Source organism: Balaenoptera acutorostrata, chromosome 16 (genome assembly GCF_949987535.1).
Source record: "Balaenoptera acutorostrata chromosome 16, mBalAcu1.1, whole genome shotgun sequence".
Taxonomy (NCBI): Eukaryota; Metazoa; Chordata; class Mammalia; order Artiodactyla; family Balaenopteridae; genus Balaenoptera; species Balaenoptera acutorostrata.
This window is the reverse complement of record NC_080079.1, coordinates 771365-793555: the sequence shown is the minus strand read 5'-3', so window position 1 is coordinate 793555 and position 22191 is coordinate 771365. Positions and strand designations below refer to the sequence as shown.

The 22191-nt window shown below is 59.0% G+C and overlaps 1 protein-coding gene across 6 annotated transcripts in view; it reads left to right on the top strand.

Annotated features, from left to right (window-relative positions):
• INPP5A (inositol polyphosphate-5-phosphatase A) overlaps nucleotides 1–22191 on the top strand; it is a 181723-nt gene that overhangs the window by 116856 nt on the left and 42676 nt on the right. For 5 of the 6 annotated variants that reach the window (XM_057530898.1, XM_057530895.1, XM_057530896.1 and 2 more), the window contains exons 5-8: nucleotides 2406–2469; nucleotides 10661–10764; nucleotides 16658–16710; nucleotides 18124–18243. In XM_057530898.1, coding sequence (XP_057386881.1) covers nucleotides 2406–2469; nucleotides 10661–10764; nucleotides 16658–16710; nucleotides 18124–18243 — 341 coding nt within the window. The remainder of the gene's footprint in view (nucleotides 1–2405; nucleotides 2470–10660; nucleotides 10765–16657; nucleotides 16711–18123; nucleotides 18244–22191) is intronic. The other variant, XM_057530899.1, reaches the window with a different exon arrangement.

The window sequence follows — 22191 nt, the reverse complement described above, 5'->3', positions numbered from 1 at the left end:
TTGGCCCTCCTGATGGGCAGATTCCCCGGCCCTGGGCTGTGTGTGGCCCCCTGGCACGCCCTCTCCTGTCCTAGAATGCGGCAGCTGGCTTCTCGGGGAGCCCCTGCCTGGGGGACGGCGGGGGGTGTTCCCTGGGACTTCGAGGAGGGCAGCTCCCTTTTGCAGGCGCCCTGGGAGCTGAGACCCGGCCTTCCTGCCCCCACGGTGCCCTCAGAGGCACAGTTAGCGCCCTGGGGTCGTGTGCGAGAAGCACGTGTATGGTTTCCTCTTTCATTGTATCTGGAGAAGAAAATTTCGCTCCTGTGCCCCTTCCTGCTCAGGCGATTTGACTTGAGGGTTCGGAACTGTCTGAAAGCCAACTGGACGCGGGGGCCGAGGGCTAACCTGTACCTGGGCCGCTAATGTCGGCGCAGAAATGATCGGTTAATGAATGTCTGGTCTGTTTGCAAATAAAAGGTGGAGGGGTGTTTCCAAGGAGTAGCTTTTGCCGGTGAGTCCCCGGGCCGCGGCGGGTGGGCGGCGGCTCCGTCCGTGGTGCCCTCCGCAGATCCACCCTTGGCTGACGTCTGCGGATGCGTGGCTTCCTGACCAGCATGGGGGCCGTCTCCCTGCAGCCCCGTCCCGTGCCCTGGCTCTGTGTATCTGCAGAGCGGCCTGCGGCTTTCAGAGCTCAGCTCCCGCAGGCAAACGAGCGCCCAGGCGTGGCCTGTGGTCCCGTTAGCCGTTAGCTGACCCGCTACAGGCAGGGGACTGGCTTCGCAGCCCTGCAGACCCTCGAGGATCCGGCCCGCACCCGGCACCCCTTCAGAGCCCTGTCGCGAGAACTCTGGCCTTGGGTCCCCGTAGCTGCGGGGCGAGGCCGCCCCTGAGGCCATCCTGCTGCCAGAGGTCAGGGCGCCCGCCCTGTGTCTGCTGCTCCGGGGACACAGTAGCGGCTGGACTGCATTTCGCTAATGGAGAATTAATAAGCACTCTTGACAGTCAGGTTTATAAATATGTAAAAAGTATTTTAATTGTTTCTAGCAGAACAGTCAAGGAGTCAATACTCTGAGACGTGACGAACACACTGCTGACAGGTGCGGGGTCAGAGGACCCGCGAGCCGGCGTCCGTCGGCAGGCTGCTTCCTGCCCCCTGTCCTCACAGCCTGTGACAGATGGGCCCTGAACTGTGTCGATGGAGTTGGTCAGACGTTGAAAAAGTTGAGTTGAACTTTGACTTGAAATATTCGTTAGAGCTAATTATGGATTTTCTGACTCTATGAGTTACAGCTCTGTACCTGCATTGGCAATTTATTTTCCATTTATTTATTGTAAACTTCTTAATATTATGTTAGCTTTATCACATCCAATGAGGCAATAGTTCAAATCTTTGCAGTTGCGTTATTTACTTACGCTTTTTTGAGCGCTTTCTTTACCCAAGCAAACGGGAAGATGTCTGTTCGCTCATGGGTGTGGTCCTGCAGCTTTCCAGGGCCCAGTGCTGCCCACGTCCCTCTTCTTGGAGGGGCCTTGACTGTCCACGGTCAGAACAGAGAGCGGAGGCTGGTCCTCGGGTGTGTGCGCCAAGGTGCCCAGCTCCTCTCGGAGAGGATTCGGGGCAGAGACCTGATGGGTGAGTCAGGCAAGCAGCACGTGCGCTCCGTTTATTTTGTGCCTGCGCCGTGGGGAGCCTGTCGGCACTGACCGCGTGCCTGAGTCCCCGTCACACGCATGGATACACACGAAAAAGATGTGTAACTACACACGCACATACGCAGTTAAGTCTGAATCCCAGGTAAACAAGTGGCTTTTGGCGCCAGATGCCCCATCCCCACCCCAGCCCAGTCGCTGCACTTTGGCCTTTCCCTGAGCGGGGCGAGCAGGACCAGCCTCATCGCCCAGAACAGCTCCTGGCGCCCGGCGTGCGCTCCGTGGCTGCTTGCGCTGTTGATCGTGGATGGGCTGGGCCGGTGGCTCCGGAGGCTCTGAGGTTGCAGCTCAGTCCCGAAGGACGAGCCAGTGAGCCGGGAGGGATTGGACCGGGCAGCGGGCGGCTGGCCTGCCGAGGGGCAGGGGGCGCCGTGGCGAGGCTGTGCCGCCCGGAGCGGAGCCGTGTCCTGCACTCAGGAGCCATCCACTCTGCCCCGACCCTCGCCCGCTGGACCGCTGGACCCTGCAGCAGACGGGAGGCGGGGGGGCGGGTGCGTCCACAGGGGAGATGCCCCCTCGGGGTTGGCTAGCGGCTGGCGCTCCTGGCGTCCTGGGTCGGGAAGTGTCTGCGGCTGACTGTTGAGTTCGGGGGCTGTGATTGGGCTGCAGTGAGCTGAGCTCTTTTTCTCACCCACAGAGCTTCTTAGTCACCGCTCAGGACTGCTTTAGAAACGCTCCCGTGCTGGCCTCACTCCATTTCTCTGTTTGCTCTACAGGCACTAGGAAGCTTTTACTTTCTTCACGAATCCTTAAAAAACATCTCCCAGTTTGACTTTAAAGGTAAGACTCCATGTGTGCTCTGCTGTCTTCTGGGATTCTCCATCTTGGTGGACCCCCGACCCCCTGCCCGCTAGTCTGGCTTCTCCTGGTCCCTCCCACCCAGTGTTCCTGCGAGAGCACCGCATGGTCTGGGTTTGATCGAGGGGTTTGCGCAGTCACTAAGCAGGGAATCGTGAGGACACCTGCTCTCCGGCTTCTCTGAGGCCGAGGTGGCCAGCCTGTGCTGGGCGGCTTCCCCCTCCCCGCCCCACCCCGCCCCGCCTGCGGCCGTCCCAGCCCATTACTGCATCTCTGCCACCCCTCACGGCTCTGGCAGGTGACTCTAGCTTTCCTATAATACAGTTAAGAGGAGAGGGGAGTGTTTTGTATCTGCGTTCCTGTCGAACGTGAGAAAGTAAAAAAAATGAAAAACACAACCGGAGGATAGCATGTTTCAGAAAAAAATGGGCGAGAGCATATGTTTGTGGCAGAGCAGAAAACGTAGCCCCATGTTTAATGGGTCAACACGGTGTGTCTGTGCTGAGAAGAGTCACCCAAGGTGCTCATGACACGCGGGCGTGTGAATCTGTCCCCTGATCTGAGGAGCTGCCGTCCCCGCGCCATTCGGTGTGCGTTTCTCATCCACGCAGGGTTGTCTCTTCATGTTACACGTAAAGCCGTCTGAGCTCCACTTGGGCTGTTGAGCCGGACCACATTAATCTGAGATGCCTCCCCAGGTGTGATAACTGTGGGAGCGGCTGATTATGTCGGTTTGTTCAGGTTCATGATCACCACTCACTCGGGAGGCGGATCGCACTCACCAAGTTGGGAAGCAGTGATTCCATCAGCGTTGAGAGCAGGGTCCCAGCCAGCAGGTGATCGTTCCCCGGCCCCGTAGCCTGAGCTCTCTCTGCGCTTGAGACGCAGCGTCTGCCTTTCCTGCCGAGGAGCTTGGAGCGGCCCAGCAGACCTGGCGGGAGCCGGGGCTGGGGCTGCTCTTCCCACGACCCTAGCAGGCGCTGGACGTCGAGTGTCCTGTCCTCGGGCCGCAGGGCTGTGAGCAGAGGGGCCGTGCAGACACAGCAGCTCCAGACGAAGCTGAAACAGAACAGGTTGCGCTTCTGATAAACCTGCACCTCAAGCTCCACAGGTGCCACGTCTGTTGAACTCTTCCTTTTTCCAAGTAACCATTTGCAGACATATTTTATTACTAAATCAAACTCGTCCTAAAGTACCTGGCTAGCCCACAGTTTATTTACAGCTGTACCTTCGATGTACATTTGACTCCAGCAAAACCTCCACGTTGTCAGTGACAAGAACCATGATAAAACAGGCAGCGGCCGTGCCCTGAGCAGGCGAACCTGGCGGGAGGCTGTGTCGAGTCTGAAAACACCACTGGGCGCGGCGTGGCAGGTGTTGCTGACGACCGATCCACAGCGCGGGCGAGGCCGGGGTCTCGGGCAGGCGTGGGCCGCCGGCCCCTGCTCCGCAGCCCCGGCTCTTTGAGGCTCGCACTTCTGCCTGGAATTGAACTACAGCAAAAGCAATCCAGGTTTGTGAAGTTTGAATCAACTTTTGAAAAGAAACAGCCGGAATTTTAACAAATATGTTCCTACTTAGAAACTTGAGATGAAAAGGGATGAAAGGGACTCCAGTTTCTGGTCCAGCACGTGATGAGCTTGGAAGCTGTCACTCAATCCTCACGAGAGACAATCCAAACAAGCTGAAAATAGATGATTCTTCTTAGGTCCCTCAGAGGAGCAAAGTCACAGGGCAAACTGCTGCCCCCCAAACCAGGGAGACAGACAGACAGGCCCAGAGAGTCAGAGCCCACTGAGCAGAGAGCACCGCACGGTCGGGACACTAAGAGAGGCCGAGCGCGGGCAGCTGGCGGGGGAAGCGTACCCAGGCTCAGGGCCTACGCTGTCGCGGGCTTTACCTCCTGGAAGCTAACCGGGTTCTCACGCCGAAGATCAAAGAAAAATCCCCATTTCTGGCAGGGGAGGGGAAAGGAGCCATTGTGAAATATGCCCAGACAACTCTGTTCTTCTTAAAGACCTGCCCTCAGGGAAACCCCGAGCCCAGCTCACTGGGGTCTGATCAGGGCCTAACCAATGGGGGAGGAAGATAGACGACTGCAGCCTCCTCTAGCCTTCCTGTGCAACCTGAGAAAACAAGAAGAAGAACAAATTAAATCCAAAATAAGCAGAAGAAAAGAAATAATAAAATTGGAGCATACATCAATGAAATTGAAAACAGACACTCAGTAGAGAAAATTAATGAAACTAAAAGCTGGTTCTTTGAAAAGATGAAAAACTTGGTAAACCTTTAGCCAGGCTAACCAAGAAAAAAAGAAGACACAAATTACTAGTATTAGAAATGAGAAAGGGGTCATCAGTACTGATCCTATGGACATTAAAAGGCTGATAAAGGTATATTGTGAACAAGTCTATGCCTATAGATTTGATAACTTAGATGACCCACTTCTTTGAAAGATACGATCCACCAAAACTCATTCAAGGAGGACTAGATAGTATGCATGGGCCTTTGTCTATTAAAAGGAATTGAGTCAATAATTAATAACCTTCTAAAAGCATCAGGCCCAGATGGTTTCCCTGGTGAATTCCACCAAACATTTAAGGAAGAAAGTATACCAATTCTCTACAATCTCGCCCAGAAAATAAAGGCAGAGGGAAAACTTCCTAATTCATTCTATGAGGCCAGCAATACCCTAATAACAAAACTAGATAAAGGTATTACAAAAAGGAAAACTGTAGGCCAGTATCTCTCATGAACAGAAAATGCAAATTCCTCAATATAATATTAGCAACTCAAAACTAACAATGTATAAGAAAAATTATACACTATGACCAATTCAGATTTATCCCAGGTATGCAAGCCCGATTCAACATCCAAAAAATCAATTAATGTAATCCATCACATCAATAGGCTAAAGAAGAAAATCACATGATTATATCAATAGATGTAGAAAAAGCATTTGATAAAATGCAACACCCATTTATAATAAAAACTCTCAGCAAACTAGGAATAGAGGAGATCTTCCTCAACTCAATAAAGAACATCTACAGAGATTCTACACTAACATCAAAATTAATGGTGAGAAACTAGATACTTTTACCCTAAGGTCAGTAACAAGGCGGAGATGTCCACTCTCACCATTTCTCTTCAACATCATACTGGAAATCTTGGCTAATACAATAAGATGGGAAAAAAAAAAGGATATTAAAGGTTTATTGATGGGAAGGGGCTGTCTTAGTTCTTAGGTGACGTGTTTACATAGAAAATCCCAAGGAACCAACAACAACAACAAAAACTGGTACCAATAAGCAAGGTTGCAGGATACGAGGTTAATAAGCATAAGTCAGTGGCTTTTCTCGATACCAGCATTGAACAAGTAGAATTTGAAATTAAAAACGCAATATCATTTACCTTAGCACACATACAAAAAGAAGTACTTAGGAATAAATCTGACAAAATATGTATAATATCTACATGAGGAAAACTACAGAATCTGATTGAAGGAATCAAAAAAGACCCAAATAAGTGGAGAGATAGTTCATGTTCATGGATAGGAAGACTCAGTATTGTCAAGTTCTTCCCAACTTGATCCATAGATTCAACACAAGCTCATTCAAAATCCCAGCAAGTTATTTTGTGGATATTGACAAACTGATTCTAAAGTTTATACGGAGAGGCAAAAGACCTAGAATAGCCAACACAATATTGAAGAAGAAGAACAAAGTCGGAGGACTGACACTACTCAACTTCAAGACTTTCTATAAAGTTACAGTAATCAAGACAGTGTGGTGCTGGTAAAAGAAGAGACAGATCAATGGAACAGAAGAGAGAGCCCAGAAATGGACCCACACAAATACAGTCAACTGATCTTTGACACATGAGCAAAGGTAACAAAACAGAGCAAAGATATTCTTCTCAACAAATGATGCTGGAACCTGCTGGACATCCACACACAAAAAAAGGAATCTAGTCACAGACCTTACACCTTCACAAAAACTTAAAATGGATCATAGACCTAAATGTAAAATGTGAAACTATAAAACTCCTAGACGATAATATAGGAGAAAATGTAGGTGAACCTTGGGTTCAGTGATGACTTTTTATTTTGTTTTTAATTTTTTTTTATTTTTAAACATCTTTATTGAAGTATAATTGCTTTACAATGGTGTGTTAGTTTCTGCTTTATAACAAAGTGAATCAGTTATGCATATACATATGTTCCCATATCTCTTCCCTCTTGCATCTCCCTCCCTCCCACCCTCCCTATCCCACCCCTCTAGGTGGTCACAAAGCACTGAGCTGATCTCCCTGTGCTATGCGGCTGCTTCCCACTAGCTATCTGTTTTACATTTGGTAGTGTATATATGTCCATGCCACTCTCTCACCCTGTCACATCTCACCCCTCCCCCTCCCCATATCCTCAAGTCCATTCTTTAGTAGGTTTGTATCTTTATTCCCATCTTGCCACTAGGTTCTTCATGACCTTTTTTTTTTTTCCCTTAGATTCCATATATATGTGTTAGCATTCAGTGATGACTTTTTAGATGCAACACCAAAAGCATGATCCATGAAAGAAATAATTTTAAGTTGGACTTTACTAAAGTGAAAAACTTACATTCTGCAAAAGACACTGTTAAGAGAATGAGAAGACAAGCCAGAGATGGGAGAAAATATTGCAAAAGACACATCTGATAAAGGACTGTTATCCAACATATACAAAGAGCTCTTAAGACTCAACAATAAGAAAGCAACCCAATTTAAAAGTGAGCTAAAGATTTAAACAGACATCTCACCCAGGAAGATATACAAATAGCAAACATATGATGAAAAGATATTCAACATCATATGTCACCAGGGAAACTCAAATTAAAACAATTAAAACCACTACACACCTATGAGAATGGCTAAAATCTGAAAACTTGACAACACCGTGCTAGCAAGGATGTGGAGCAACAGGAACTCTCACTCATTGCTGGTGGGAATGCAGAATGGTCCAGCCACTTTGGAAGACAGGTTGGCAATTTCTTGCAAAGCTAGACATACTCTTACACATCCCTTGGCATTTACCCAAATGAGTTGAAAACTAACGTCCGCACAAAAACCTTTACAGCAATGTTTATAGCAACTTTATTCGTAATTAGCAAAAACTGGAAATAACCAGAATCTGTCCTTCATAGATGAACAAATAAACAAGCTGTGGTCCAGAGACAATGGAATATTATTCAACAGTAAAAGAGAATGAGCTATCAAGATACAAAAACTCATGGAGGAACCTTTTAGGAGGAACCTAAAATGTGTGTTCCTGACGAAAGGCAGCCCACTGGAGGAGGCCGCCTGCAGTATGTGGTCAGCGACTGAGGAAACGAGGGAGACAGTGAAAGCATGGCTGGTTGACAGGCGCTGGGGGAGGGAGGGATGGACAAGTGGAGCACGGGGGGTTAGGGCCGTGGAAGTGCTCTGCGTGCCACTGCAGCGGTGGATACATGACGTGCGTTTGTCAGGACTCCTAGCGCGTGCGAGCCCGCCAACACGAGATGTTGGGAAGCTGTTCGGGGGGGAGGGTGGGAGCTCTCCACTTGCAGCTCAGTTTTTGTAATCCCCAAACTGCTCTAAAAATACAGTCGCATTTTTAAGAAAGAGGCCTCCTCCCCCCCACCCCTCCCCAGTCTCCTCCTCTTTCCTCAAGGGAACCGGGGTTTCATCTCAGCAGAACTGCCTGCTGCTGCAGCCCCTGCCCTGTCCTCGCTTCCAAGAGCCTGCAGGTAGCTGCCCATGGCTCAGGCCTGCTCCTGCACCTGTGCCCGCCTGGCTCACCGACGGCTGGTGCGTCTGCCCTGTGGACATCCGTCCGTCCTGAGGTTTCGGGGGGCGTCCACCCCTCTGCAGCTCATGAACCGATGCCCGCAGTGGGCTGTTTTGGTGATTCAGCCTTTGCTACGAGGATCCCCATCCTGAACAGACCTTTAGAAAGAACTTTCTTTATTCTCAGGTCCAGGCGATACTCGGGCCGTGGCGGTTAGCAAAGGGGCGTAGGAAGGAGGGATAAGTAACCCCCTGCAGGGCGCCAGGACGGTGGGCCCGCATGGCCCCAGCAGCATCTCGGCGCCTCCCAGGGACGGATGAGCCCGGATGTCGGGAGGAGGGGCATCCCTAGGACCCGGCAGAGGCCGGCCGCTGCCAGGGGCTGGACCTCCGCCCGGCCCTCACCCTCCGCAGAGGCCTCCCGGGGGCCCAGGGCCACCCCCGCTCCTCCATCAGGCCGCCCTGCTCCGGGGCTCCCCCGCCCGCCCCCCAGGTGACATCCTCCCGTCCTCCACACTCGGCCGCCGTGCTCCCGGGTCTGAGCGGCCTCCCTCCTCCTTCCCACTGCCTCAGGCTCGTCAGCAAGACCCGGCTCTGGCCTCCAGGCGGCTGCACTCGGGGCGTAGCCACGTCCCGTGTCCTAATCCACGTCCGTCTCCCCGCCTCACGCCCAGACCCACTCTCCGGGTCACGTCTGCGTCCCATGTCCGCGTCCTCAGCTTCTGGCTGGGCCCCGCAGCACTCAGTGGACGTCCTGGTGCCCACTGGTGCAGGGAGGGCCCAGGAGGGGAGTTCGAGGCCCGGGTGGGGTGGAGGGAGGGGCGAGGCGGGTGGGTCCACACCGCAGGCTGCAGCCGCCTGAGAGCCTGGCGCCCCGGGCGGTCTGTGCGGGACAGGCCTGCCGTCAGCAGGAGTGGTCAGCTGCCCCGCTCCGGGGCCGGGGTGGCCCGTCCGCCTCGTGAAGGGGAGCTGGACGCGACGTGCCGGTGACGGCAGGTGTGTCGCAGACAGCGCTCCCCCCCCACCCCCCGCCACCCTGATGCCGGCTGTGCGGGGTGAGGTTTGATAAACGCTGTCCTTGCACGGAGATGGATGGGTGGTTACAGTAAGTGCCTCCTGTGATTAACACACTTCTGCGTCTTTTCCCACCGCAGGTGGGTGTTGCGAGTGGGTCGTGGTTTCGTGCCTTGTTTGTTTACACCGGCCTGTGCCCACCTTCCCAGGCACCAGCCTCCTGGCTCGTGGGTTCGCCTGCATTTCCCCCGATGGGCAACCCCGGGGGTGGGAGGGTAGCCTCAGAGCCAGCTGCCCCTGTCGTCTGAGGCTCGTCTCCGTGGTTTGGGAGCCAGGTCGGAGGGGCAGTGGGTACAGCGCAGCTCCGCCCTGGGGGAGGGGTCCACGCCACGTGCTGTCAGTGGGCCCGTGGGGGCAGGCGGCCCAGAGACTGCAGGCGGGGCTGCCCGTGGGACGTGGAGCAGGGCCTCCACAGACACTCTGACGGGACGGCTTGTCCTTCGTCCCAAACACCAGGGATCTCCACACACCCCAGGACCCTCACCCCAGTGTCCTGGCCCGGGAGCAGGGGACAGGTGACGCTCCAGCAGCCGGTGGGGGCAGTCCGGCGACCGCCTGGGCTGGGGTCTCCCCGTGGGGGTCTCAGCAGGCCCCCCCGCTGCCTGGGCTCTCTGCCGGCATGTCGTGGTGAGGCTGACGGCCTTCCCACCCACCAGACAAGTAAGAGTTTGAGGAATAGACACATTTGTGCATTAAACCCCACGGTGGTCTCTGAAAAGGAACGATCCCAGGTCTGGGTGTAAAAGGACCAGACCAGACCCTGTGTGTGGGGCGTCAGCCAGATGCGGGGAGAGCCCGCGGGACACTGGACGGGGCGGGTGGCCAGGGAGCGCTGGCCCAGAGTGCCCGGCCATCTTTCCTTTCCCCCGTCTCATGTAAGGACTTCCCTTCCCTGGTTATGAGTGATGTTGGCTGGATGCAAGGAGGAAATCGATGTTATTAAATAAATTCATCTTAAGTGTGAGTGGACAGTAGCTCCACGGCCCTTTTAAATACAGTCGCGGTTTGCTCAGAGGATGCCAATTAGCCCCTGTAAATCTGCAGGCTGGGAGCTCGGAGGGGGTAGTGAAGCCCAGTGTCAGATTCCAGGTCCAGGGATGGGGATGCATGAGCCACGGCGTCCCCGGGAGCAGCTGCCCTGCCTGGGGTCGTGGCCCTCGTCGGGTCTGCCTCCTGGGGCCTCCCTCGCCTCCACAGCACTGCCCGGGTGGGACGTGGGACCCCGTGTGGCCCTGAGCTGGGGGGAGGGGGCGAAGAGCTGAAGTTACCCCCGGGTTCTTCTTCTGCTCTTTCCTAGCCAAGAAGTATAAAAAAGTCACTGGTAAGGAGATCTACTCAGACACGCTGGAGAGCACGCCCATGCTGGAAAAAGAGAAGTTCCCGCAGGACTACTTCCCCGAGGTACGTCAGGGCCCCGCCGGCCACACTCGTACTAGTGCGTTTACTTTCAGGTGGACTTTAGGACGTGAAATCTTCATACTTCACAGTGGGGATCCCCGGCTGCCGTCATGCTCCAGTACTCTGTCCTTCTGGGAGGTTCTAAAACCCACATGGGTTCATCTGGGTGGTCTTAGATGAGGGCTGGGAGAGTCCGTGGTGTTTATCGTTACGTCGGCAGGTAAATTTTCCAATCATCATCGTTTCCAGGCAAACGTTTCCTTCCCCCAGAGAGGTAGAAACACAATAATCTGTTCATTTGGGGCCTGGGGTGTGCCAGGGGCCTCCCAGCAAACCTCGGCCTGAGCAGGTCGGTCTGGCCAGCGATGCAACCCGAACAGAGAGCTCGGGCGTGCTGGGACAGTGGCCCTCGGGGGGCTCTCCCCATCCGCAGGCCGCTGAGTGAGCCCCCGGCTCTCCCCCAGGTAAAGCCTTGGGTGTGGCCAGAGAGGCGCAGCCGCGGGCTCGGAGCCGGGTGTCCCCACCCTGTGCGCTTCAGCGGAGGGAGGTGCAGGATTACTTCTCACCCTCTGCTCAGACACAGTCAGAAAGCGTGGATGCGTTTCCTCTGGGTTTCAGTGCATTTTTGTGTAGTTTTGTTATTTTTATGTAGCCGCTCCGCTGCACACATAATTTTGGATTCTGGTATCTTTAGTGAGTACTCTCATGACCAGTGTTTTTGGAGTCTCATGACCTGTGTGGTCCCCGTGTTGATCCAGACTGGATCACCTTCCCTTTCGGGGCCTGTTGACTCGCAGTAGGAAGCGACCCGTGACTGAAGCATTCGGGGGTGAGACTGAGAGCCAGGCGGCCCCTCCTCACAGCTGCGTTTCCACACGGCCCCCGAACCCCCACGGAGCAGGTCTGCTTGGCTGAGGATTGCCCGCCGTGGCTCTGCGGAGCCGCCCCTCCTGCGGCAATGGGAGCTGATTTCAGCAAGGCCGCAACTTTATTAAGTCGCTTTATGACCCGATCCTGCAATGGAGGAAAGGTGGCCGCTGCCTTGAAGGATGGGCCGCGTTCCCAGCCAAGGACGCGGTGTCAGGGGCCCGCCTCCCGCCCCGCCCGCCGCTGCCCCTGCCCCTCGGCACTGCTCCCCTCTGCTCTGCCTCCAAGATTGGAGGAGGGTGTGGCTGGAAAGCTCCGGAAGCTTTCGTTCTCAGCTTCCCATGAGTGCGGCCGAGCCCATGAGTCCTGCAGTCCTCCCGGGACGTTGGGCAGTGGACGTGTCCAGCAGGAGGCCGGCCCAAGGTTCCCCGGATCAGGGCGAGGGCTGAGAAGTCGGTTTCAGAGGCCGTCAGTGCCGGTCTCCTGGCCCGTCCCGATCCAGACTCACCCTCGCTCCCCTGCAGGCAGCACGGGAGCCAGCACCGGCCCTGGCCTGAGAGCAACCAGGGACCCCGGTGAAAACGGTGCAAGCTGCGGGGAGGCCGGGGGCGGGGCCTGCAGCACCACAGATAGGGTCTCGGCCTCTTCCCCCACGCGGGCACCTTAAAAGCAGGAGAGCCAGCTTACAGAGGCCCGCTGGGCACAGCCCTGAACGGGCCAAGGACGAGGCTCTGGCATTGCAGCCACTTCTCTGCAGGAGGGACCCCTGACGCCCCTGCTGATGTCCAGGGTCCGCGCACCTGGCAGGGAAGGCAGGGCCGCTGGGGACGGCCACGGAGCCAGCCTCGCCCAGATCAGCGCAGGGGCCGGCTGGCGGGCGGGCAGTGCTGGGCCCGGGCCTGCGTGGGGCTGGGCGGGGAGCATTCGGGGCAGCCCTCTGAGCAGTGAAGTGTCTTTGCAGCTCTCCCCTCTAACTGCCACTGAAGTCCTGAGCCGCGGCCCGTGCCAAGGCGAGCCCGTGGCCCGTGACTGGCAGTGGCAGGGATGGCAGGCGGGCCTCTGCTCTTCCCGGACCCGCCCGTGCCCTCGAGGCGCTGCTCCCCCAGGCCGCTGCCCACCCGGGGACGCCTGGTGCCTGGGATGGACTTCCCGCTCCGCGCCCCCCGCCAAGGACTGGGGCGCACCTGGGTGACCTGGCTCGAGGTGGACGCCCAGCGCGCGGCCCCCGTCACCCCAGGCGCTCGCTCAGCCCACAGCCGCCCCTCATCCTCTCGCCACTTGCCGATGACTCCAGAATGCGGGGTCCTCTCCCTTCACCTGTGCCCTCGGAGCTGGGTTCACCGGGGGCTCCCAGCGTCTGTCGTCCAGGAGCTGTAACGTTGCCGAAGAGGAGGCTTCTGTGTGACACAGACTGTGTGACAGAGTCACCGTGTCCTCCTGGGTGGGCAGAGGGGGCCCCACTACTTCCTCTGGAGAAGGTGTCCGGCACCTGGGCGGGAGCCTCTGCGTGCCCGGCTTGCCCGCTGCCCCCCGCCCCTGCGGCTCTGGCCTCCATCCCTCCCTGGACCGCGGCCTCCTTCTGAGGGGCTCCCTGCCCCCCGGCCCTCAGGCTCTGCCCTGCGTGGACACCCTCCCCAGACCACGGCGTGTCTGGGGGTCTCCCCGCATCTCTCTTCCCCCCAGGGCCCAGGCGGCTGTGAAGCTTGGGCTGAGGTTGACCTGTGGGTGGAGGGGGGCAGGTGTGGGGACCTCAGCCGTGGTTCCCACCTCCCTGCACACCCCGTGCGCTGTGCCCTCCGAGGTGCTGGCCGGTGGCGGCTGGGGGTGCTGAGCCCTCCTCAGACCCAACTCCAGGCGGCCTCGCTGTCATCCGCAGGCAGAGGGGGGAGTGCGTCTCGGGGGGGAGGAGGTCGGGGGGTCTCTGGGTAGACCCCGATGCCTCGACTTGAGCGGCGTGTTGCTGGGACTAGGTGACCCCTGCCCCGGGGTGCTGGCTTTCCTGGGGGCCCCGTTCTGCTCCGCGGAATTGCCTGAGTGTGCGGTCTGCTGGGTCTGACGACGTGTGAGTTTTCAGGGCTTGTTCATTTTCCTCTCATCTCGATAAATTAACAGAAGGAAAATCTTACTGAGAAGAACACAAATGCTTCTGATGTTTCTGTCAACTGCGTGGAATTTCTCAGGTGTAAGGAACTCCAGGACCGTTGACGGGCTCACGTGTCCTACTAGAAGCCTCTGCCCGGCGTGCGTCAGGCCAGCAGGCTGCCGGGCAGGGCCGCGGTGCCCAGGAGGCTGCACTGTGGCAGCTCCCCTCCTGCTGGGCCTGCAGGCCAGGCCTTTAGCTTTATTGGAACACGTTTTGGGGGAGGGAATTAGTTTAAGACTGATTTCTCTTTCTTTTATTACCGTCACTTAAGGGTAATCTAAACGTAATTACCGTGATGGAGGCATGATGCAATTCCAAATAATTACAGCCCACTGCATATAAAACCGACAGAACTTTCCCTGGTGGCTTGTGGGCGCTCTTGGCTCGACGCGAATTCCACATGCTGCCTCTGGGGGAAGCACTCCAGACAACGTGAGACCATTTTTAAAAAGCAGGTCTATGTAGTCAGTCGGGGCCGAGGCATTTTTTTCCTCTTGCCTGTAGTGAGAAATTGGTTGTTACCATACATCACAGGGACCGCTCCAAGCTCTTATGAAAGATGAATTAATTTCACTAATGCTCTGAAGCGGGCCTTTCACGGGGAGGCTGGGTGGTGATAACCTTCCTGCAGCCTCCCTTTTCTCACCGTGATTTATGCCGTCTTTTAGTAGATGAAACCGCCTGTATTCGCCATCCATCTGCTGGTAAAGGAATCCTATTAACAGGGCATCTGAGCAGAGACTTAATATTGTCAGGTGAACGATGTGGCAGTCCCCCCCCACCGCCCCCGCCCCTGGCCCGGGCGTGACATGGTTCCCACTCCAGTGTGAGAGCCTCTCTGAGAACCGGGGTGGGCACCCCAGCCACTGCCGTCCCGTCTACCGTCGCCTGGAGCCTTCGGTGGCTTGAGAAGGCAGCCGATGACCAGTGAGCCTGGGAGCGTGCACTGGGCTGGGCGGAGGCAGAGGAGGCCCCGCCCCACCCGCATGCACCCCGCCTCCGTTTGCAACGAGCGTCTGCATCCGGAAGCTTCTGTGCTGGAGGCCCCAGCCTCCCGACATGTGTGCTGACCGCAGGCTGCCCGGCTGGCTGCCCCCGGGGAACCGGCCCAGGCCCTGGTCCCGCTTCCGGAGGCTCGCCCTGAGCCCAGGAGTCGGGCCGCCCTGTGCCGCGGCTCCTGGTTTCCGAGTGTGCACGTGGGTGCCAGGGTGGCGGCGCCCGCTCCCCGCTCTCTGCAGGAGGACGTGCCTCCAGGCGGAAGACAAGTCGCTGGTTCTCCCGGAGGGGCCGAGGGGGGCGGGGCGCCCTCGACAGCCGGTGCGCGTGGCGACCCCCTCCCACTCCTGCCGCGGCAGTGGGAGAAGGCGACGGACCTTCGGGTGGATTTGACCGGGCCCACGTCCGGCCTGGCGCCCCTGCGGCCTGCCCCAGCGGGTGACCCCTTGCCAGGTGACCTTGGGTGCGATTCTCAACCTCGAGGGCTCCTGGGTCCCGCAGGTGCTGCACTGAACAGTGGGCTGGATTCTGAACCAGACGTGGTCAGAGAGAGGGTCAGTGAATCAGCGGTCCGGTTGAGGACTCGTCCGGAACTCAAGGCCATGGTGACCTTGCGAGAGCAGTCTGGGCAGGGGGTGGGGTTAGGAGCCCACGGGGCGCCGAACAGAGCAGAAGAGAGAGGAGCCCCTCATCAAGGCCTTTCTGTCGGGGGAGTAGAAACAAACAGGGCGGTGTTAGGGAGGCGCGGGGAGAGCACTTTAGCCGCTGAACCGTCTGCACTAAGTAAAGAAATGCGTGGCTGACCTGGGCCCCTGCTTCCCTGGACACGGCCGTCAGGAGGCAGTGGTTTTCGCCGCGTTGGTCTCTGGGTCCCGCTCGGTTACCATCTCCGGGACCACACGGTCTCCGCCCTCTGCCCCCGCCTGTCACCCCGGCACAGCCCCACATGCCCCCTGCCCGAGGACCAGCCCCTGTGCTCCGGGGACGCTTGACACGCTGCCCTGGGATGTGGGCGGAGGGTCCCGGAGAAGACAGATGTTCCCTCCAGCACCCAAAAGTTTGCCACCAGGGATTCAGGAAGGTCCCCAGTGCCTCCCGGGACTTGCAAGGGGTGCCGGACGGAGCGCCACTCCCAAAACCGCTCAGGCCGTGAGCTACCCGGTGCTGTGTGGCCATTGAAGTGGAAGTTGATTATGACACCGTCACACGCGGCCCCCGACACGGAACGTCCTTCGTCACAGAGCGGCCGCTGGGCAGCCCGGCTGCACCCCGCCCTCCTCCCCGCCCAGCGTGAGCCCGAGGGGACGAGGTGGCCGCTGACGCTGGACGGGGCAGGTGCCACCCCAGCTGCGGGACAGCAGGACGGGTGGCGGCTCAGCGAGGCTTCTCCCAGCTTCTCCAGCAGAAGTTCTTTTCTTTGAGGGGGGGTTGGTGGAGAAGTAAAGATGGGGTTTCCGTGGTCTGACCCCCCGTCTGCCTCCCGGGCTCCCACATGGCTCTCTCGCGGCCATGACGCCACAGGCCCCGAGCCCGCTAGTGGCGGCCTCTCCACGCAGACCGCGCAGCTTCCTTCCGGCTCAGGCGCGTCCTGTCACCCGCCAGGCCTGCCAGCCGCGTAGGAGGTCTTGCTGGAGCCGCCGCGCGGGGCCCCTGAACTTGGCCAAGGGCGTCCTCCTGTCCACTGGGGCTCCCCACGGCCTGGCCGGCCGAGCCCCTGCAGCCTCCTCCGGTCTGGGGGATGGTGGTGGTCGTGCCTCGTGGTGCCCTCCCTGCCCGCGGCCAGTGCGGAGCCCGTGTGGTCCCACTTTTCTCGGCGCCCTGATTGCCTGTGAGCCAGGCGTGCCCTCCTCCCCCCTCACTGCTGACCAGTGTGACCTGTTTGTTTTTCAGTGCAAGTGGTCGAGGAAAGGCTTCATCCGGACGAGGTGGTGCCTTGCGGACTGGTACGTCCACCGTGGTCCCCTGCGTCCCAGGACGCTCCCCCTTTAGTACTGGACACAAGCGGTGCGGGGGGCACTTCCGTCTAAGGCTGCCCAACCTGAGCCGACCCTCTACTCTTTGACCCTTTTTGTTCTGGCGACTCCGTGTGACACAGAGCATGGTTGCTGGGCCCATGACTCTGGTGTCCCAGCACTCACTCCCGCCCGCCTCCCCGTCCCGTGGGTGCCCTGGCAGTCCCTCCCCATGGTGGCCCCCTGCTGCTGCGTCCAGCAGCGGGTCCTGCTTCCCTGACATGCGCTCGGCCACCTGGGGTCGGTCCTGGGGGACGGAGGGCCACGGTCTGCACTGCAAGGTCCTGGGGTTGGGGTGTCTCCCTGGGGAGAGGCCCGACCTGCCGCTAGCTGACCTCTTGTTCAGGCCAAGGCTGCAGCCCATCCTCAGGAGCCGCGCCCCTGTCAGGTGCCAGCGTCAGCCAGTGACCGCGGCCCCCCTGCTATTTCCACGCGGGCCCCTCCTTGGGGCCACGCAGGTCAGGGCGTTCCCTGGGGCCAGGGGAGCTGAGACAGCCGCAGCCTTCGTGACCTGACCCCCCCACTTCTGCCCTTGCCCTCAGTCCCACGGCCCCACCCCGGTCCAGCATGGGAGGGGCACGGGGTGGCCGCCTGGGGTCAGTGGGTCCTCATGAGGCCATAGGAGAGAATTCGAGCTCTTTATCTGGAATTCGGGGCCCGGTGGTCCCAGCTCTGCAGATGGCCCCCGCCTCGCTGTGCGGCAGACAGGCTGCAGCGATGCCCCAGGGCTCCCTGGGCACGAGAGGCTGACGGGCCAAACCCGCCTCGCCACGTCCCTGCAGAAGCCCAGGCGACACTGGGCTGCCAGGGTTTCCCCAAGGGTTTTCCAAGGGCTGTGAGCTTGGGGCTTCTTCTGGAGAGTGACATGAATCCCTTAGTGACCCCCATGGCACGGGGACCCCATGGTGAACACTGAGCGGCACAGGGGGCTTCGGGCTGTAGCACCAGCTGCCCGCGGAGGGAGCTGAGGCCTGGGGCGGGGCCTTGTCCCCTCCCCCTCCTCCCTGTCCCCCTCCCCCCTCCCCACCGTCCCTTCCCCGGCCTCCCTCCCCCTCCCCCCGCCCCCCCGTTCTGAGGAAAGTTCCTGGGATCCTGCGTAGGTCCCTTTCTTCCGAGAAACAGCTCCCTTTTCCGTGGGCCGAGCACCCGCGTCCCTGTGGGGACTTGACTATGTGGGGACTCCAGGTCTCGTGTGTCCTCTCTGACCCCGCCTCGGAGGAGGACGCGCCTGGGCAGCGTGGGTGCGCCTGTCCTGCAGAGCCACGTGGGGTGGCGTGGGGGGGGCCGCACAGGTGGCCCGGCAGCCCCAGCCCTCCTGCGAGCTTTCTGTCTCTGTCCCCGCAGTGCCTTTGACCTGGTGAACATCCATCTTTTCCACGATGCTTCCAACCTGGTTGCCTGGGAGACCAGCCCTTCTGTGTACTCGGGGATCCGGCACAAGGCCCTGGGCTACGTGCTCGACAGGTAGGTGCTGAGGGGGGCCTCCCCCCGCCCACCTCCGGGGAGGATCGCGGCTTGCTCTTCAAGCCACTTTTCCTAGTTAGCGTTTTCCTATTTACCAAAAATACGAAACTTGCTGATGTGACCAAGGGATAATGCACAAAGCCCGACCCCTGCCCCAAGGCTCCCGCTGTCCCGTCCAGACGCGCTGGACGGTGGGTGGCCTCACTTTCTTTCCCGTCTGGGGGGGAAGATGAGCCACAGCAGACGGAGGTCTCCTTTGGCCTGGGGTCCCGCTGGCCGCGGGCTGAGTCTTCCCAGACTCTGGCGCACCCGCCGGGCCCCGGCTCTAGGCCCCTTGGAGCGGCTGGCTGGGCAGGTCTGCCCTGCCCGGCCGAGCGCCGCCTCCCGCACTGCTCTGCCCCAGCTTCCCGGCCTGGCTGCGGGCGTCTGGCCAGAGGGGAGGCAGCCTCAGTGGGCGTCAGGGTGCGTGAGCTCCTCCCGTCGCCTGCCCAGGCTCCCAGCACCCCCTCCGACCGCCCCGACCCTCGTCACAGCTGGTTTTCAGGACCCTCCCCCCGGGCCCTCTGGGGCCCTCCATCTGTCTGCGATGGTCTCATGTGACCTTTCACAGGGTCACCGCTGACGGGCTGTCATCTGGGAAAGAAAGGGAGCCCCTCACACCCGATTAACAGGCTGTGTTTGGCCCTGATTTGCCGGAGCGCGTCCAGTGGCCGAGTCTTCAGCTGGAGGCCTCTCCCACCAGCGCCCGTGCCCTAAGTGGGGCCTTTGGTCCGCTTGGGCTTGGGGCGGGGTCTCAGATTCCCCAGGACCTCGCCAGCCTGCCCGGGCCACGAGTTGTGCCTGTTCCTTCTGTGCACGTGCTCGGCCGAGGCGCGCCCTGGACGGAGCCGGAAGGCCAGGAGCCTGTCCCCGTGCCGCCGTTCAGCGGGGCGAGACAGTGGCCGCCAGTTCGCCTCCGGGCTGCCGGAGACCAGGCCCCTTGCCCCGTCCGAGGCCCCCACGTGGGGGACACGGGGGTCTGCTTGCCGTCACCCTGTCCGCAGCCAGGCGCCAGCATCGCCCAGTCTGTGCTGAGGCCCCGGGCTGTCCGCCCTCGCGGCACCGGCCCGACGCGCACGGTGCCTTGGTTCAGGAGGAGGCCCCGGGGCGCGTGCGGTCACATCAGACTTGGGAGCGGCCCTCCTGGGAGGGGTCACCTCGCAGCGGCCAGACCGGCCCCCTGGGGCTGCTCGGCTGGGGCGCGGCTGGGGCCCTGCGGTCCCCGGGCCCTCTCTGGGGCCTCCTTCAGGGCCGGAGCCGGCCGGATGGGGAATGAGCTGGGCTTGGCGGCTGTGGTCAGGTCGTCAGACGGATGGCCCGAGGATGTGTCACTGCCCCAGACCGCCTGTGCTCTGCGGCCCCCGGGAAAGCGGCCTCTGGGTTTCGGGCCCTTCCCCGGCTCTGCGTTCCCATGGGGGGCTTCTGTGGGGCGCTCAGCCAGCCGCATCCGGACCTCCGCCGCGCGGGGCCGGGCCGCCCGCACAAAGGGCCGCTCTGTCGGCGGTGAATGACGGGCCGCCCTTTCATCGGGGTGCTAACCTTTTGGCAGCCACCAGCAGCCCGCATTCTCTCTGCCGACTGCGAGGACAATGCCATGCTGGCCCTTTGAATGGACGCTGCCACCAGCAGTTTCCCATTCAGGGCGTTGGGAACCTCTGGGAACATTGTCTGCGGCCGGCGTGGACGCAGGGAAACAGCGCGGGGTCCGAGGGGAGCCCGCCTTCCCGGCTTAATCTCCCTGTAAAGCCTCGCAGGCTCGCGTTTCCATCCGAGCGAGGGTGTCAGGCCCGGGAAAGGTGGCACGTCAGCCCAGGTCCCGTCCCCACGAGCTGGCGGGGGGACCTCGGGTTAAAACCGAGAGGCACCCGGTGCTGTGTTTGCAGTTTTCCTGTGAATCCAAGATTATTCCAAAATAAAAAGCCTATTTAAAAAAAAAAAAAAAACCCTGAGAGTCAAACTCTCGTCTGAAGTGTGTGAACTTACGCTACGAGCAGCGCCCGCCATGCGTGTCCCCTGCAGAGCACCGCCGCGCCCATGACGCCCTTGCTGTGGCGGGCTTAGTGGGAAGGATTCCCCTCGGAGACGCTGGAAAATAGGATTTCTGGTGTTAATAAAGGGCGGCCAGCGGGTTCGTCTGGGTTTTTATGATAAATTATCACTGATGTTTTTGTGCAATAATTTTTTGCTTTAAATCTCTTGTTCTGGGACTTCCCTGGCAGTCCAGTGGTTAAGACTCTGTGCATTCAATGCAGAGGCTGTGGGTTTGACCCCTGGTCGGGGAACTAAGATCCCACATGCCGCGAGTCGGGGCCAAAAAAAAAAAAAAAGAAAATTAAAAAAAAAACCTCTCGTTCTGCAAGGTTAAAAGAAGACAAACCTCTAATTAGCAAAGGGTATCAGGCTCGGAGACTCTGCCGTGGGCTGTGTTGGGGCCTCTGCGCGGGGCCTGGGGTCCTGTCCGCCTAGAGGGGTGGCTCAGACCCTCCCCGGGGCTCTGGGGGGGGGGGGGCGGGCCGCGTGCACCTTTGTACCCACCGTGGGGACAGGGGGTCCCTCTCCAGGCGCACAGTCACGCTCTCGGGGAGCGTTTGGGGCATTAACTCAGCAGCAGAGACTGCAGCTCACACAGCCCTTCCTGGGCTCTCCCAAGCTTTCGGCCGTGAAGTGAGATTTTTTTCCACAAGTGACAGGGCTCTTGTGTCTCCCTGTGCAATGCGGCGGGCCAGGTCCTCAGGAACATTTTTACATCACAACTGTGAAATCTCGGCATAAAGCGCCCCTTTGTCCCCCAGTATCTCTTCACAAATACAGTCCATTGTCACAGCGCTGAAGTTAATTTGATCAACATTGGGACATTTAACTTTTATGTCCGGTCAAAAGAGTTGTTTCATGCTCATTTTGGGCTTTCAAAGAAAATGATTGCCAGAAAAATAATGCTGCCCGGAACAATTCGGAGCAATTAGTTTCCCAGGGCGCAGCGGTGTGACGCGGCCGCCACACAGCTCCCCTTTGTCATTCTGCGGGCGGTCATCCGTCAGCTGTCAGCCGCTCAAAGACCCTCGTCTCAGGGCTTCTCTTAGGGCCGTTCCCAGAACTCGCCTCGCTGGTCAGCCAGCAGAAGAAAAGCCGCCGGTCTCCAGGCAAAGACAGGCTCTGTGCTAAGGATGCGGGTCATCGGGACGCCCCACGTGGCCGGTGGCCCCGAGAGCGGGCTCTGGTGCCTGTGGCTCCCACCTCCCCGCTCAGGCGTCCCTCAGCCTGGAGGCCCAGGTGGCCACCGTCCCGTGTCTGTTTGGAGCCCAGCTCGGACGCAGGAGTCCCGGGCCCGCCAGGCAGCGTCCTCGCCGCCCCGGCTCCTCCTCAGCCCCAGCGCTGGGCTCCCGCGTGCTCGTGGCGTCAGGCATCCAGCAAGGTGTGGAAGGCTACGATGAAAGCCACGCGCCCTCCACTCGGCAGTGTCAGGTTTACGTTTTTCCGTGCTTGTCCTTCTGTTCAGAAGTGAAACGAGGGTGCCGTCGGTGCCCCCGTGTTCTCCGTCCTGAACCCTCGTCGTACCCGCCCCCCCGCACCCCGCACCGTCTTGATCCAGTGCCTGTCTTTCCTGGACCCCGTGCACATCCCTGGGCCCCCGTGTGCGTTAACATGTGTGCAGTGTTGCATATGTTTTTACTGCATGTTTGCATCCTCTGTTGTTTTGGGGGCTGCAGGCTTCCGTGAGCCCCTTACGTGACATCCTGGAGCGTCACGTGGACGGCAGCAGGGGCACCTCCCTCTATGGCTTGTATCCTGGCTTCGCCACTCCCACGCTCCAGCTCCATGTCCCTCGTGGCAGCTCCGTCCGTGCTCGTCCACCATCTTGCTGGCCTTCCTCTGGGGTGTTCTCAGGGCTTCGCTAGCATTCAGGACGTC